This window comes from Triturus cristatus, chromosome 11 (assembly GCF_964204655.1).
Source record: "Triturus cristatus chromosome 11, aTriCri1.1, whole genome shotgun sequence".
NCBI classification, from domain to species: domain Eukaryota; kingdom Metazoa; phylum Chordata; class Amphibia; order Caudata; family Salamandridae; genus Triturus; species Triturus cristatus.
Window position 1 is genome coordinate 31,028,047 of NC_140594.1, and position 18,600 is coordinate 31,046,646.

Consider the following 18,600-nt stretch of genomic DNA (forward strand, 5'->3'; position numbering starts at 1 on the left):
TGTCTTGAAAGTTTCAGGGTGATTCGTCAAGCAGGGCTGAGAAAAAGAGGGTCGAGAAATGTGTTTTTCCCATCTAATTTCCGATAAGGATTATAGACACGATTACAGCCTGAACCGCTGAACAGAATTACACCATATTTGGCAGAAAGCTGGATCTTGGTCCAGATAAAGTGCTTTAAGTAATTTTGAGTAAATATGTTCAGTAGTTTAAGAGTTTTTAAAGAAAAAAGATGTATGTATATCTAGAGGTGGATCCACCACGTGCCCTCACCATGCACTGCTAATTACTCCAGATATTACATCATTCATGGCATTTTCCATGACATCATTGATAATATCACTGCAACCTTTGCAGTGATATTATTGATGAGAAAACTGTGCATGGCTGGGTGTGAATTACAGTTACCTTAGGGCACGAGTTATAGTTACTTGAGATCACTATAACTGCTGAATTTATATGGTTTTGTGTGTTTCTCTAAAGAGATTAAATAAATGGTGGGAAGCATTTTCACTACAGAAGTATAAAGACTGTGACAGGGTACCATGAGGACTAAGAATCTATACAGTCACTACTTAAGAAAATCTGGACCCTGAGTTGTTAAAGGAATGTACTGAGAACAAAATGGTTCAATGAGGATGCTCAAACAGTCAGTGAAATATGCCTAGGATGATTGAGGGCAATTGCTACATAGATACAAGAGTTAATAGTGAATTTGAAAAGAATGAATCTGAAGAGAATTTTGAGGACTTTATGGGTAAAATAAATAGGAGGCTGGATAAGGTTGAAGAAGAAATCAAAATGAAGAAACAAAGAACGTTTATGAAAGATTACAATGATTACCAAAGTGGAAGAATACTGACGTTGAGTGGCTTAAGGAGAAGTGAAAAACAGGATGTCAGTAGACTAAAACATGACACCATGTCATAAGAACAGACTGTGGAAGGACTCACTGATAGTGGCACATCGGAGGGGAGCACTACCAGTGTGAGCAGTATTGGAACAACTAAGAGTAGGTTTTTAGACAAATTCCAGCTGCTCAGCATGGGCAGGAGACAGAGGCCCTCAACAAGGGCATGATCTAGAAGGTGAGGTGGAAAAGGAACATGTGAAGGCGGATAAGAAGAAGTGGATAGAGGACAGTAAAATAGAAAAACTCCCATGGGAGTGACAACAAGAGGTCAGAGAAAAAGGAAAAAATGGAGAACACTGTCATTTTAACTGAAAGAACATTAAGTATGGATGAATTATTTGTTTTGTCATTTGGCCTCTCTTTGTGTCCCACTACCAATTCCGATTACAGAAAAAGTAGGATCGATATGGTTAAGATCATTTAAAAATTGAAGATCAGGAAATGGTGCGTTGTCAAGGAAAACACTGTTAGGGATATCTGGATTGAAAAACACACCTTCTAATTTGAATATCAGTGATGGTGATGTTTTATTGACACTGACTAAATGTAATGATGAAGATATTGCAAAGGATCCCTATTTAAGTTGGTCTGAGTTGTCGTAGTGATTTCAAGCCAGCCTCTACTTTTATGCCTATTATCCTCTAGGATGCTATAGTTACCTTTCAAGATGTCATTGGTGATCTGAAGAGACGGATGAGAAACAAAACAATGCAGGTGTTTATTTTAACATGGAGCCAGATGAAGGCTCTAAAAAAATTAGAAAATTAAACAGATTTGGTAATCAGACCTTATGACACAGGAGGTAATATAGTGATCTGAAATTAAAGGATGTATACGAAAGAAGGAAAGAGGCAATTGTGTAATCCCGATTGCCTCTATACTAGCATCAAACATGAACAAGTCATTGCAGCATGCAGACCCATTCTGAGGACCAGGTCACTAGCATATCTTCTTCACAATGAAATGTTACCTGAGATGTTGCATTATTGCCTAACCCTTATAATTATTTGTTGTTGGTGAGGAATTGTTGAAACAAACAAAGGGGCCTGCTATGGGGTCCTGCTTCACTCCCAGCTATGCAAATATATTGATGGGCTGGTGGGAGGAGTAGGTCCTTGGAGTGAATGCTGTGTTTCTCGAACATGTGAAATTGTGAGTAAGATTCATAGATGATGTTTTTGCTATCTGGAGTAGCCCATATGATCTGGCTGTTAAATGTGTTAACTCATTGAATAGTAATGACTGGAACTTACATTTTATGGGGAATATAAATAACGTTAGTGTTGATTTCCTAGATACCACTATTGAAGTACATGAGGATAGATTATTAACTAATACAGGGAACAGACTATTGCATGGCAGAGGTGGAAATCTCCAAAAATTGCAAAAGATTATACCATATGGGAAACTCATAAAGGCGAAGAGAAATTGCAAAACTGAGGAATGATTTAAAAAAGAGCAACAAATAATGATATCCTGGTTCAGGGAAAGATGATATTCCAAGAACCTATTAGGTCAGCAGTATCAATAGTGAGAAATATTAAGAGGCAGAGCTTCTTGTGAATCAAAGAGAGGAACAGAGGGAGAGAGAAATGAGATACGATTCATCACCACTGACAATACAGGGGTTAATGTTATCTGTAGGATATTGAGAAAAAACTGCACAGTTTTCTCATCAATAATTTATTTGCAAATGTTGTAGAGATATTATCAATGATGCCACAGAAGATGTCATGAATGATGTGATATGTGGGGTAATAAAAATGAGCAGTGCCTGGCGAGGGCCCCAGTTAAAGTTACCTTAGGGCATGAGTTACAGTTACTTGAGAGGACTACAACTATAACTGGTAAGTCTCTTGTTTTTTTAGTTTGAAATGTTTCCTTGTTACTGAATATTTCACCGAGCTGTAACATTACTTTGCCTTTGTTTTTTTCAGTGCATTACTAGGGATTTTATTTAAGTAAAGTAATATTTTGCTACAATACGTAAAGTCAACCTTACGTGCATGGCCTTCGGTCTTGGACAGTGGGGGTATTGCCGCATAGGCCAGGCCCCACTTCCATCCTTGCGCAGGCAGTCAATCCCAACCCCCGGCAGGCAGCCAACTCCACACTGTACACAGACTTTGGCTGTGTTCAGTGGGGGGTTGGCCACAGGGCCTGGCCATAGCCAACCCTCCTGCAGGCAGCCAACCTCATGCTGTGCACGGCCTTCTGTTGTGTACACTGGGGGCTTGGTCACAGGGCTTGGCCTGTGGCCAGGCCCTGTGGCCAAACCCCCTGCAGGCAGCCATCTTCAAGCTGGTGTGGCCACAGGGCTGCCAGCTCCATGGCTAAATACATTAAACAGGGGAGAGGGTGTGCAGCCCCAAACCTTCATGGGTGGCCTTGGGGATCCCATCTCCTAGGACCAAGTACAATAAAAAATGGGAGGGGCCGTGAAGCCCCTCTTCCTGAGCTTTGTCAGACCCCGGGGACTCCATCCCCCAGGGCTGTCCATTTTGTAAAAGAGGAGGGGGTGCACATCACCCCCTTCCCCTAGCCTGTTTGGCCCTGGGGACCACATCCCAGAGGTGTGCAAGTTCCCCACGTTGGGGGCTGTGGGTAGAGCCCCAGTGGCCCCACCCAGCTCCCCACATGGTGCAGGAGCCAGAATTACTCCCACTCGGAGGGAACAGTTGCTTTTTGCATGGTCCCTCCGGGTGGGAGCAATATGCGTTCTGTTTCCGTGCCTGCATCAGTATGGGCAGGGAAACAGAACACAAATGTGCTCCCAGCAGGCAGGGGCATTTTTAAAGCTTATGCTGGCTGGGAGCAGACTTGGATGAATTATTTGGTGGGAGATTTAAAAATGCTCCTGTCATATGGGAGCAAACATATGTTTCCCTACCCGTGCCGGTGAAGGCAGGGAAACAACGTCTGTGTCCTGGGGGTGGGATACAGTCACGTTGCCTGCCCAGGGGATGGGGCCCTTGGGCCATTTTTAACAGCTTAGGGAGCTCGAGGCTTGAGTAGGCTTCGGGAGGGGGGGCATAACCCTCTCTTTAATCAATTACTCTCCACAGGGCCTTTTTAGGCTGGGGGAGGGGCCCCCTACCCATTTTAATACATTTGGGCCTGCGGGAGTGGGGTCCCCGGGGACTCTCAGAGGCTCGGGAAGGGGACTACCTGTCCCCTCCCCAAAAGATAATCTACCTTTATCCCCCAGGCCTTTCCCACCCAGGGTTTTTTTTTAAAAGAAGCACTTTTTTTATGTAGCCGCAGGATCGTGGTCCTCTGCGAACTTGTAGCAAATTTTTTTAGAAGGTGTTTGGGCCCCGACTGGGACCCGACCACCGTCCTAGGAGGTCAGGATATACCTACCCTCCCCTCCCCCCTATGTCTTTTATTGGCTTTTTTTAGGACTCTGGACATCAGTGACTGAGTCATCATCAGTGATGTTATCAATGATGTCATGAGTGATGTCATAGAACAAGTCATGAGTGATGTAATATTTGAGGTCATAAGGAGTGCATGGCTGGGCTGCAAGTCATAGTTAGCTCTCCTAAATATAGCTGGTGAATTTCTGTTTTTTTTTTAGTTCAAAGTGTTAATGTTGTCACTGACATATTCACCTAACTATAACGTTAGCTACAACCTACTTGGGAGAGAGAATCCTTTTGAGGGCAACCTGTGTATTTGATGTTTATGGCCAGTCCAGCCGTGGATTTGCACAGCTGCAGAAGAGCGGATCTGAAGTGACTGGGAACAATGGTATTTTTTTCTTCTTTTTTTTTTTTTTTATTTGCCCGCAATATATGTGAACTCAATATTTTTCTTCTCAATATTTTTGATGTGAAATTAGTGTATTGTCATATTTTTGTCCCCAATATTTTGTCACACAACCGTCTTGCACAGTTTGCCATGTTTTTTTATGGAATATATGATATTGTACGGCAGAATTGTCTGGACCACTGTGATCAATATTTGATGACTGTTTCCTGTGGTGGATTTTAGGGTAGGACATTTCTTACCTCTGGACATTGTGAATGCTTTAGATGCATTGTTTCCCCTGTAACCTATTTTACGCTTTAAGAAACGTTTTCAAATAAATTTAACGTATGAAACTTATTATTAATTGCAATGTTAATTCAATTGTTTGGCTCAAGTACATCCGGGAACAATATCATGGTGCTAGAATTATGCTTCAAAAATATTTTTTTCCAATTCCTCCATAACACGATATTTGTTTTTAAAGTTTTTAATAACTATTTACTAACTTGTCTCTGGCTTTGTGTAGAGTTCCAGACTGATTTTTTAGTGCATCTATTGAGGGTTCCCATTTATGAGGACTCTTGCAAGCTAGTGGTGTGGGCAAAGGTGTGGTTTTACATTATTGGCGATCAGAGAAATATTCTGTCATATGGTACATACTCCTTGTTTTCTTTTATTGGAAACTTAATTACCTGTTGGCTCTTTTTTCTTTTCCTAAATCCAAGTTATCTTTTCTTCACCGTTACACTTATTCTCTGCTTGTTATCTTAGCAAAATACTTCTAACCCACCACATATCTTATTATTTTTATCTTTAGCTAGACTGAAAAACCTCTGTTTTGTCCAAGTAGCCTTGTACCACTAGCCCTCCACCTATACCGCAGTACTTATTCCTCCGCCTGCAGACTAGTTCATACAGCCATACCTGCACTCTGGTACCACCAGCTCCACCTATACCATAGTATCCCTTACTTACCCTTTGCATATTACCAACTCTATCCCATCCTATACTCTGGTACCACTTCTCGCCCTTTATTCTTCTTTCTGGAGTGGTTTGTCGAATATCTTCAGACTTTTCAAGGAAATGTTTTCCTTCATTCTGGAACTTCACCAACTGCAGTTTCATCAGCCTGATGTCATTTGGCTGGTGTTCTGCATTGGGTTTTTCTCTGTAATGAGGTGAAGTCGTTAAGCGCCTCTGACATGTGGTCTGTGCTCCACTCACCAAGGTCTTTGCCAAAGCAAACAGATGACCATTGGTGAGTGAGGCAAGAGGAGTCTTTCAAAGAACCACTAAAGCACTTCATTCCCTAACACTTTGGATTGAGTCATTAATCAAACATTTAGAAACAGTCTGTCTAGAAAGTAAAATATCACAGTGTGTATGTAGGATCTAAATACTTACAAATTACCACATGATGGTAAAGGAGGGGAGTGTTTGTATTTATATATATTTGGAATTTTATCAAGTTGTCATTGTGACATAAAATGTCAAAAATCGATATATCCCAGAAGACTTTCCTAGGTAAAAGCCAACCCTCACTGCTCGATTTAATGAGCCATTCACAGTTTCACTGTATCATCCGTTTGCACATACACATGTGTGGCTTAATTCTAAGACAAGAATATCCTGCTAGCACCACCCACTTTTGATCTCTCAGCAAGTGTAGTCCGAGCTCTTGAACTTTTGACACTGCAACAGATGTCCAAGAAAGAGATGCTTCTGATATAAAAAGATATCAGGAACTTCTCAAATGCCTTCATTAGTCATTTAAAAAAAATGTAGGTATGTTCATTCTGTGTTACATGTCTGTCCTTCTGCTACAGTGCATGTACATGATCACAATGTCTTCAATGTATAAAGAAAGGGCCCCATTCACAAAGGTAAACTTACACTTTTGTGTAAATTTACTACCTTTCGGTATTCACGAAGGTAAACTTAGACCAAAAGTCTAATTTTACTAGTACTAACTTACCTTTGTGAATACCGAAAGTACCTTTGAGAATATGGCAAAGTAGTAAAGGTACACAAAAGCGTACGTTTGCCTTTGTGAATCGGCCCTTAAGACTGTGATAAGTTAGACTTTTGGTCTAAGTTTACCTTTGTGAATACCGAAAGTACCTTTGAGAATACCGCAACGTAGTAAACTAACACAAAAGCGTAAGTTTGCCTTTGTGAATCAGGCCCGAAACTGTGATAAATAAATATGTTTATCTATTCTGGGTTGAATGTATTTATCTATGTTGAAATAATGTTCATGTTTTGTTAAGCTTATAAATTCACATTGTGTCTGGTTTATGCGCTGTATATCCATGCCGTGTTAATGGAATGTTTTAATATGTTACGTATCTCTGCCTGCATTGTATACAGTATTAAAATCAGCGTGTCTCCTGTAGCTCTTGTCCCTCGTTATCGCATGTGACACGGCTGTCAGTGCCCAGGGTATTGCAACATATGCCATTATTTTGAGCACTAGACTCAGCTGCAATGTTTGCTCATGTAGTCCCCGAGGGAAGCTGTGAGTCAATGTAGAATCCAAAACATTGTCCTCCACCGGTTAGGAGAAACCATCTGAACCTTTGAAGGCCACCTCAGTGGGCCAGGATTGGTACTCCATCACGAAGATGACCGAAATCTGCCTAGGTTGAGGAGTTCAGTTTAAGTTTATAGCAGACATCAGAGAATGTATCATGTCTAAGTGAGACCACTCATTGACGGACACTACCAAGATTTACAGCTGTGAGTCATTGGCTGATTGGTGGATGGTGATGTTTGGCCTGTTAAAGAGAACTCCTCCAAGATAGCTGAGAACTTAACGGAGTCTTGAGGGATCCAGGGATCTTCTGGAAGTGGTGAGCACTGAGGTTTGAATCTGCCCTAAGAAGCAGACAAGGGGCTCTGCAATGGTCAGTGTGGAGGCATCAACTTCTCAGATGGACATGGTTTCAGGGGGTCTAGTTGTCTCTGCCTCAGAATGCAGAGTATTTGAGTATCTTTAGATCAGCTAACGAGATCCAGAGGTTCTTGGGCGAGTTACCAATCTGAAGGAACAGAATGAGGAAGGTAATGACTGTGAAAAGGCCTTGATGGCGTGGGAGGAGATGGCGGCACATTGCTACAAGCTAAGTGATAATATTTATTGCCATAAGCCATCTGTTCACAAAGTGCATCCAAACATTTTGCGATTTCCCATGAATAGAAACACTAATGTGAGACTAACACAAAAATGTCAATGACATCTGTTAAATCAGTTCCTAAAATCAATTAATTTTCCATCCTCTAGTGGTGCAAACGTGGCTGTACTTTCACATCCCTTTCATCTATTAACTAGACCTGAAGTCTGCTGTAAAGTACATGGCTGGCTCGAGGGATGTATTAAGACCTCTAGAGCCCCATATGGCCCGGAGCCTAAACTGTAGTTGGCTTCCCATCCCTCAACTTACAGGAGTCCATGCTCTTCAAGGGGTCGCCTAAAAGTGACCACCATCCACCTCTCATCCAGCTTTCTGCTCTGGTGGGGGACTCCTATCCTCTATAGAACACTCCACACCCAGCACCCATGTGCCTCAGTCCATGGACATGGCCTCCATGGACATGGAAGCCAGCAGAGACATTCCAGTCAATGTAACTGGTTGCTTTGTGACTAATCATGTTGGCCTAAATACAGGGCCATGTGATAGAAGGGCCATCAAAGGGGGAGGCCAGCAGGGGCCTTATTTCCCAGTCACTGCATTTTTTTTCATGGTCACACGTTTTAACTGATAGGGTGCCATGTTCATACATGAGCAGACCATCATATGACTTCACAGGCTACTAGCGTGTTTTTTCCTTTTCTGGTGGGAATTATTTTCATTTAGAAATAGTTCCTCGTTGAATGTGGGGACACACATAAACCTTTTCACTAGGGCTCCGCAAAAACATCAGACATGTCTGCAGGTTAGGAGATCAGCTAAGGTGAAACGTCTGCACCCTTAGGAAGGCCAGACATGTTTCAGGGGATTAATCACACTAAACATTGAACTATAAAAACTAAACCCAAATTCACTGTTGCCAGAGTAGCCTTCAAACTGTGTTAAATGTATGTTCATTGTGTTTTTACTATGTGTAGATCTACAACCTGTCTTGAATAGGTTCCAAAGGCACAGGTCAACTCTTTATTAAATCTATATGTCCAACCTGTGTTAAATGCATATATCTTCTCTGTATTGAATATCTCCAGCCTGTCTTCTCTCTATTAAATGTGCATTTCCACCTGTGCTGTCCTGTGAGTGCTGGTGACATCTGGCTCAAGACCCTCTTTCTCCTCTTCCAGGGTTCCATGTTCTAGCATCGGCTTCTCACTACTGGCCTTTGGAGTTGGTGGACGGGATCCAGGAGATACCGGACTCGGAAAGAGCAGGCCAAGGCAAACGCAGCGTTGGAAGTATGTGTGGCTGGGAGAAGTGCGGGGCATTGGACCGGAGCCCCCAGTACAAGTGAACCTGGGCAAGAAAGAAAGGGGTCTGACAGCCCTGGCACAGAATATCCAGACAGGGAATGAAGGGCTCTGACCGCCCTGGCACAGAACCTCCATGAAGGGAATGAATGGGCCTGACAGCCCTGGCACAAAACATCCAGACAGGGAATCAAGAGGCCTGACAGCCCTGGCACAGAACATCCAGGCAGGAAATCAAGGGGCCTGACAGCCCTGGCACAGAACATCCATGAAGGGAATGAAGGGGCCTGACAGCCTTGGCACAGGACATCCAGACAGGGAATCAAGGGGTCTGACAGCCCTGGCACAAAACATCCATGCAGGGAATGAAGGGGACTGACAGCCCTGGCACAGAACCTCCATGCAGGGAATGAAGGGGCCTGATAAGCCTGGGACAGAACATCCAGGCAGGAAATAAATCAAGGAGCCTGACAGCCCTGGAACAGAACATCCATGCAGGGAATCAAGCAGTCTGATAGCCCTGGGAGAGAACATCCATGCAGGGAATGAAGGGGCCTGACGGCCCTGGAACAAAACATCCATGCAGGGAATGAAGGGGCCTGACAGCCCTGGCACAGGACATCCATGGAGGGAATGAAGGGGCTTGATAGCCTTGGGACAGAACATCCATGCAGGGAATCAATGGGCCTGAAAGCCCTAGCACAAAACATCCAGACAGGGAATCAAGGGGCCTGACAGCCCTGGCACAAAACATCCATGCAGGGAATGAAGGGGCCTGACAGCCCTGGCACAGAACCTCCATGCAGGGAATGAAGGGGCCTGATATGCCTGGGACAGAACATCCAGGCAGGGAATCAAGGGGCCTGACAGCCCTGGGACAGAACATCCATGCAGGGAATCAAGGGGCCTGACAGCCATGGGACAGAACATCCATGCAGGGAATCAAGGGGTCTGACAGCCCTGGCACAAAACATCCATGCAGGGAATGAAGGGGCCTGACAGCCCTGGCACAGAACATCCATGCAAGGAATCAAGGGGCCTGACAGCCCTGCCACAGAACCTCCATGCAGGAAATCAAGGGGTCTGACAGCCCGGGCACAGAAGATCACACTGGATGCATAAACAGGGATTCAAGGGGCCTGACAGCCCTGGCACAGAACATCCAGGGGAATCAAGGACTCAGACAGTCCTGGGGGGAGGGCCATAGCCCTCACACCTAACATCTAGGTGGAGAAGCAAGAAGCCTGATAGCCCTGGCAGAGACCCCTTTGACCAGGAAAAAAGGGGGCTGGCAGCCATGAAACCCAACACCCAAGCTGGGAAGCAAGTGGTCTCTCAGCTCACTCACTGCACACTTAGTCAGTGAAGGAGTTGAAGACTAAATGCCAGAGCCCCCTAGCATATGTACTGCAAACCAAGGCAGGGAAGCAAGGGATCTGATAACTCTTGCCCTACACACCTAGGAAGGAAAGCAAGGGCTCTGTTTGTCCTGTCACACTCTCTTTCTCTGGGCTGCTGAGTAGCACTGAAGCATCCTTTTTTGGCACTGGTGCATCTTCCTATCTTTGCCTCCCTTCTCTGGTACTCGTGCTTCTCCATCTTGGATATGTTTCTCTAGAGCTGATGCCGCCATCTATCCCTGACATCTCTCTTTAGCTCTGAAACTCCTGCTAGCTCTGCCAAGCTTATCTAGCACTGGATCTCCACAGGATAGCGGACACTGCTCTCTAACACTGGCACAGGATAGCAGATGCTGCTCTCTAGCACTGGTGTCCCGTAGGATAGCAGACAGTGCTGTCTAGTACTGGATCTCCACAGGATAGCAGACACTGCTCTCTAGCACTGGATCTCCACAGGATAGCAGATGCTGCTCTCTAGCACTGGATCTCCACAGGATAGCAGACGCTGCTCTCTAGCACGGCTGCTCTCTAGCATTGGAGCTACGCAGGATAGCAGACGCTGCTCTCTAGCACTGGATCTCCACAGGATAGCAGACACTGCTCTCTAGCACTGCTGCTCTCTAGCATGGGAGCTACGCAGGATAGCAGACGCTGCTCTCTAACACTGGATCTCCACAGGACAGCAGACACTGCTCTCTAGCACTGGATCTCCACAGGTTAGCAGACACTGCTATCATGTAGAGATCCAGTGCTAGAGAGCAGCGTCTACTATCCTGTGGAGATCCAGTGCTAGAGATCAGTGTCTGCTATCCTGTGGAGATCCAGTGTAAGAGAGCAGGCACTAGAGCTCCACAGGATAACAGACACTACTGTCTAGCACTAGAGCCCCACAGGATAGCAGACACTGCTCTCTAGCACTAGAGCCCCACAGGATAACAGACACTGCACCTAGCTCTAGGGGCCCCATAGGATAGCAGGCGCTGCTCTCTAGCACTGGAGCCCCACAGGATAACAGACACATCCCTCTTGCACTGGTGTCCCATAGGATAGCGGACACTGCTCTCTTGCACTGGTGGCGGACACTCCTCTCTGACACTGCTACTCCATAGGATAGCGGACACTGCTCTCTAGCACTGGAGCCCCACAGGATAGCAGACACTACTCTCTAGCGCTGGAGCCCCACAGGATAACAGACAGGAGTTTCTAGCACTTGATCTCCACAGGATAGCAGACACTGCTCTCTAGCACTGGTGGCGGACACTCCTCTCTGACACTGCTGCTCCATAGAATAGCGGACACTGCTCTCTAGCACTGGAGCCCCACAGGGAAGCATACACTGCTCTCTAGCACTGGTGGCGGACACTCCTCTCTGAGACTGCTGCTCCATAGGAAAGCAGACACAGCTCTCTAGCACTGGTGGCAGACACGCCTCTCTGACGCCAAACCGAATGTTAGCCTTTTGAACTGAAACGTACCTAAAAAAGAAATTAAAGCAGTAAAATGTCTGCAGGATTGTTCTAATTCCACCTGGTGGTATGCGGATGCCAAATTGATTTTACTGAAAATATTTGCTTCTGCAAAACTTGTCAGAATATCATCAATGCGTGGCAAAGGATGATAATCCACCCATTTTTTTCCGTTCAAACTTCGTAGATCAATGCAGACCCTTCAATCCCCTGTTTTCTTTCTAGCAATGAATAAAGGAGATAACTATAGTAGAGATTCTATAGGTTTGATCACTCCTTCGATACACATTTTCTTGAGAATGTTTGAAAATCCTCTCTAATGCTAAATGGCACATTTATCAGTTAGTGTTTGATTGGTACCGCACACTCCTGAACCTTTATTTTGTGCTCAAAACCCTTCATTCATCCAAAATTCCCATAAAAAAGTTTGGAAATTTAGCGATCTGTTCATTGTTAATGATTGCATCATTTTCCCTTATTAGTGAAACTTGTACTTTCTTTCCTGGCTTCAAAGTGATACCACTAAATCTTGGTAATACCAACCCAAAATATTGAGTCCTATCCTCACAACATAGATCTTGCCAGAAACAAGCCTGCCCTTGAGTTATAACGTACCCTAAAAATACCCTATCAAATCGATTTTCTTTCCATCATATGATACGGGACATCTGTCAGGTGCAATTAGTTCTTTGTCTGCCCATTTACTCTTGAACAACACCTCAGTGATCTTTGCACCAGAATCTACTAGCAATTTTAAGACTTTACCATCCATGCATACCTTTGTGTAAGGGTCAATGCATTCAGACTCTTATTCCCTTATCACCAACAGTAAACCTTTTTGTCTTTTCCAGTGCATCAAAGATATCATCCTTAATGTCACACTCAAGCAAAGCATTCATCCTGTTTCTCTTGAATTGACACATTTTGGCAAAATGGCCAACTCTCCCACAATTTTTGCAAGAGGCATTCTTGGTGGAACAAGGACACTCCAGGGGGGAATGTTGAGGAAACCTGCATCTAAAACAGATATTTATTGCCTGAAACATGTATTTTTATCACCATTGATACAATCATACTTCTTTTTTTGAGATGCTGCTCTAGCATTGCTCAGATCATTTGCACTAATGTCAAAAACTGCATGCACCCCAGCATTCTCTTTGTTAGCCAATTCTCTGGACGCCTTGTGAGGAATCTCAATGCTTTTTACGATATCAATAGTTTCCATTAAGGATGGGTTCTTTAACAAAAGCAACTTCTCCTGTACTTTTTTGTCCCAACTTCTGACTATGATTTGGTCTCTGATTAACTGGCTGGTGAAATCCTGAAATTCACAGTCTGCAGCTAAAATGCGTAACGTTGCTACATATGAGTCTATTGACTCCTCCTAGTGGTCCCCTCGAGTAAAGAATTTATGTCTGTTAACGAATAAACTTGGTTGTATGTCAAATTTTTAATTGCCTCCTGATATTCGTCCAATTCTTCCTTTTCACCTGATCCTTCACGTACCTGGGGTAGATGTTAGCAGATCACCTGCCCTTCAAAACCTAAATTATGCTCGAGGACAAACCTTTTCATCTCTGGACAATACCTATTACCTCCCAAATATTTAGCTAATGCCCTTAACCAGGTTTTCCATTTAATTGGAGGTTCAACTGGTGTCTGTAAAAAAGTTTGAGCATTACGGACTGCATATTGTTGAGCGACCCAAGCAAGGTGGAAGCTGATCTACTTAAATCTATATGATAGCACAAAATGATGAGAGAGTGTGCCTGTCACTGTGACACTGTGATTCGCTAGTTGTGTGAATATCAAGTGTGCACATCACTGTGACACATTGAGTGTAAATATCAAGTATCACTGTTACAAATACAACCAAAGTGTGCTTATCACTGTGACACGCTAAGTGATCCACTTTGCATACTAAATGTTAGCCTTCTCTCTTAACGTTAGTCTTGATGTTAGTGTGCGTGTCGCTGACATGCAGCATGCCTTCAATAACACAACATACTTAGTATATTTACATCCCAAGGCAAGATGGCGTCTCTGTTGCCTTGCACATGTAACGTGCAAACGTGTACAGATAAACAAAACAAACGTTAAACTAAAAGTTCTGAGCGCGCGAACCGGAGATGGGCGGGTGGACCTTCGTGTTCAGAAGAATGACGTGCAGGTTCTGAGGACCTCGTGTGCTGAGCGGCAAATGAAAATGAGTTTTGCCCAAAGTCTTTTGCTTAATTTTAAGATGCGCACAAACCTGAGATGCGCATACGCCCACAGTATCGACACCGCTCTTGATGACACAGTGTGACCAAGTTGGGAGTCATGTGCTTGATGTGACACAACAAAGCGGTTGAATCTGGATCCAACTTGGCAGTCTTCTTCCGGTATGTGCGCATGGGTTCGTCAGAAAGACAGCACGTCGCCAAATTGTTGAAGTGGAGAATCATCACATAACACTGGAAGCTTCCAGCTCTGTGTTGATTCAGCCTCAGCCTAGCAGCACCAGGAAACAACTGGCATCTTGGCTTGAACACAAACATTCTACAAAGGATCACAGAACTCTCCATGATCTTGCATCATACAGTGACTGCACGATGCTGAAGTCATTCTGAGCATTACATGAAATACACATCCCCACACCATCCTTATCTGTGGTAGTAGAGTGTCATTGGTCCTAATGGAAGCAAGACAGCTGGGCCCAGAACCTGCACTGGCAGTAAACACACCTAGAAATGAGGCGCAGTGGGCCTCTCAACCCCCGGGCACCGGTGCCACTACACCTGCTGCACAATTGATAGCTACCCCCATGGGCACCCACGCTACCACAGGAACCTCTCCTTCTCTGTAGCACCACCCGTACCTCTGGCACACCACCTTATCTCTGTTCTGCTCCACATTTCATGCATCTCTCACTACCTCTAACACCCTTTTTACCATTGGTCCCCGAACTCTGGAACGCCTCCTACCTCCTGCATCCCTCCCTACCTCTGACGCCAACCCCTAGCTTTGACCTCTGCACCACCTCTGGCAAACCTCCATATCTCTGGTACCCTCTGTACCTCTGGCACCATCTGTACCTCTTGCAGCGCTCCCTTTCGTCTGCGCTTCTCCCTACTTCTGGCACCTCTACTTCCCTCTGACCCTGCCTCCATATCTCTGGGACCCATCCCTGTCACTAGCACCGCCGTATTTCGTATACTAATTCCTACCTCTGTTACCCCTCAATATCTGTGCCGCCCCTTCCTTCCTCTGGCGCCCCTCCATACCTTTGTTACCCCTCCCTATCAGTGACGCCCCTCTATAACTCTGGCACCCCTCCCTTCCTCCTATCTTCTGCACACCTTCCTCGCTCTGGCATCAATCTCTACCCCTGGCACCTCTACCTCGAGCACTGCTCCCTCGCTCCATACCTCTGGCACTGCTTCCTACCTCTGGCATAGTTCCCTATCTCTGGCACCTCTCCCTATCTCCGGTGTCATTCCTAGCTCTGGCACCGCTCCCTACCCATGGCACTGCTCCCAATTTCAGGCATTGCTCCCTAGCTCTGGCACTGCTCTTACCACCTCTGGAACCGCTCCTAATCTCTGACATCGCTTCGTAGCTCTGGCACTGCTCCTACCACCTCTGGCACCGCTCTCTAGCTCTGGCATCGCTCCCTACCTCTGGCACCGATCCTACCACCTCTGGCATTGCTCCCTAACTGCTCCCAAGCCTTGGCATCTCCCCTACCCCTGGCGTCTCCCCTACCTCTGGCACTGTTCCTAAACTCTGGTACCGCTCCTAACCTCTGGCACCACTCCCTATGCCTGGCACTGCTCCCTACCTCTGTCACTGCTCTTTACCTCTGTCCCTTCCCTCCCTACCTCTCCATTCTCTCCCTTCCCTCCCTACCTCTCCCTTCCTTCCCAAACTCTCCTTTCCTTCCTTACCTCTCCCTTCCTACTTCTCCCTTCCTACATCTCCCTTCCTTTCTTACCACTTCCTTCTCTCCCTGCCTCTTCCCTACCTACCTACCTTTCCCTTCCCTTTCTACCTCTTCCTTTCCTCACTACCTCTCCCTTCCTATCCCTGCCTTCCCTCCCCAACTCTCACTTCCTCCGTATTCCTTCCCTCTCTACCTCTCCCTTCCCTCCCCACCTCTCCCTTCCTCCATCTTCCTTCCCTCCCTACCTCTCCATTCCCTCTCTACCTCTCCATTCCCTCCCTACCACTGCATTCTCTCCCTACCTTTCCCTTCCCTTCCCTTCCTACCTCTTCCTTATCTCACTACCTCTCCCTCCCTATCTCTACCTTCCCTCCCCACCTCTCGCTTCTTCCATCTTCCTTCCCTCTCTACCTCTCCCTTCCCTCCCCTCCCCACCCCACCTCTTCCTTCCTCCATCTTCCTCCCCTCCCTACCTCTCCCTTGCCTTCCTACCTCTGGTGCCTCCCAAGCTCTGGACCTCTGCAGAGCTGTTTTTCACTCCTGGGCTGCGCAGGAAGTTTCTGCTCCTCCTCAGACCTTCAGACAGTTCTGCATTTCAAAGCCCTTTCTTTCCAGCAGGTTTTAGACCAGACGCAGCAGACTCAGGAACACGAGGACACCTTGCCCCTAGTCCTTTTAGAGATGAGGTGTATAGGGTCTTTGATGGGCGGGGGGAGGGGGCAGCAGGCCCACCGGATGTTTGATGTTCACATCCTCTGCAGGACTCTGCTCCTTGACTTGTTCTTTGAAGACTTGGGCGATGAAGGAGACATGACATTGGAGGGGAGATATTTCATTTTTGTAATTCTACAACAATCTTTCTGTGTTTCTTTGGTTCCTTTTTTCTCTCTTCTTTTTCACTCTCTGTTTCTAGGATGAACTATTTTCTCCGTTCGACCCTCTCTTTTCATCTCGCTCTTTGTTTTTCTTTCTCCCTCCCTCTCCCAACCTTGCCCAAAACGTTGTAAGTTCCCAGATGCAAGACTTGTTTTCGTCAGGTGTTTTGGGGTCTCTGATGTTGCCACAGACTTACAGCGTTCTGTCACCTTTTCTGTCGCCTCAGGTTCTTCCAGGAGAGGGAGTGGGTATTGTGTTCATCCGTCAGTTTTGTGACGTCAGTTCCGGTTCCTTTCCTTATATGTTGTCCATATTTATTATGCTATTTGCCCTTGGCTCCCGCTCCAGGTTGAAAGGTCGACATGTTCTGTGTGTCGTCCTTCTTTGCTTTCTAGCAGGTGGTCGCTCCTCCTGTCTGTAGATAGGGTTTCCACAGTGAGCACTTGTCTGCTGCTTTGCAGTGCCTGTTTAGTTAGAGGTAGGGTTGTGCTTTTCCGTGTCTGTTTGGGTTTCCCAGTGGGTTTTATGTTTTGATTCCGTAGATCCAAGTGAGGTGTTTTGCAGCTTCTTCTGTTTTGGGGGTTGGCCATCTCTCCCATCTGCATGTCAGGAGTCTTTTTCCATGAGGGTTAGAAAGTCGTCTTCTAGAGTTTGTCGCATTTCGTATTGTAATCTTTACTCATCTATCGAGGTGCAATAGAAATGCCACAGTCTGTGTTTTCTTGTATTGTGGCATCTTATCCCTGCTGGGCAAGCATTGGTGGGAGCCGCCCCCCTCCTCCCCCAGCCTCAGTGCCTCCTTCGAGAAAAAGTGCACGCTCTTGTATAGTCTTTGTTGGTGTAAGTCTTCCCAGCAGATAGTTTTTAAGCAGAGAAGGTTTGTGTGACTTTCTTTTGGTGCCATTTTGTGACTCGGGGATACTGTCCAGTCTGTTGAATGGGATTCCCAGATAGATGTATTCGTGTGATTGATTGATTGTCTGCCTTTCTTTATTGTAAACTGGTGTTGGTTGGAGCTTCCTTTATGCTTGTCCTGTACCATCAGCTAGTTTTGCGTCTTTCAGACATCTTAGGTGACAGTCAATGTTTGCTATGTTAAGGCTTTGTGCACACTTTGCTCTGGTGGGATCAGATCTAACCACAAGCCTCACTTCGGGGTACCCTGGCATTCTGCCATTAATGTCTTCTTCCTTTGCTCCTCTATAATGTTACTTGAACCTTTTTTATAGTGCCCCCTAGATTTCTACCCAGTCAACCTTCAACCTATCCTTTTATTTTTGCTTTTTCGGATTGTCAGCTGTCTTTGCAATGTTAGTTGTTCTAATAAATGCTCTTTTTATCCCTGCTGCATTTTGATTTCATTGTCTCAGTAACTGTCCTGTTGTCTCTCTGTCTGTAGTGTCCTGAAGATTTGTCCTCTTTAGTGTGGGTTTTTCCATTTGTATTGAGGGTGGAGTTTTTGTGGTGGATTTTTGATGTTTTGGGGCCTGTGTTTTCTCTAGTGTATTTGTCCAGCTGTAGGGTGATTTGGTTGTGGACAGACGGGTGGGTGAGTGGGCTAGCGGTGAAAGCCTTGACAGGATTTGTGGGTACACTAGCGATTGACTAGACTTCCACGCTGTCGCATACGTGGAAGGAGTAGTCGATTGTCCCAGTGAGTCCCTCTGCCATCAAGAATGCAGAGCTCAAGTGTTTGCATGTTTTTTGTGGCTGTTTGTTTTGCTGTCTGGGATTGTCTTTCTTTGTTGGTGGTGTTAGGGTGGTTTGTATTGTTTTACAGGATGCATTATTATCAGTTAGTAAGGACATAGTTCTTTGTTGCCTTTGCTCGCAG

The 18,600-nt window shown here is 45.5% G+C and overlaps 1 protein-coding gene across 2 annotated transcripts in view; it reads left to right on the forward strand.

Annotated features, from left to right (window-relative positions):
* Nucleotides 1-18,600, forward strand: part of ADGRD1 (adhesion G protein-coupled receptor D1) — a 1,181,274-nt gene that overhangs the window by 112,961 nt on the left and 1,049,713 nt on the right. For both annotated transcript variants that reach the window (XM_085636451.1, XM_085636453.1), the window contains exon 3: nucleotides 8,977-9,087. In XM_085636451.1, the coding sequence (XP_085492577.1) occupies nucleotides 8,977-9,087 (111 nt within the window). The remainder of the gene's footprint in view (nucleotides 1-8,976; nucleotides 9,088-18,600) is intronic.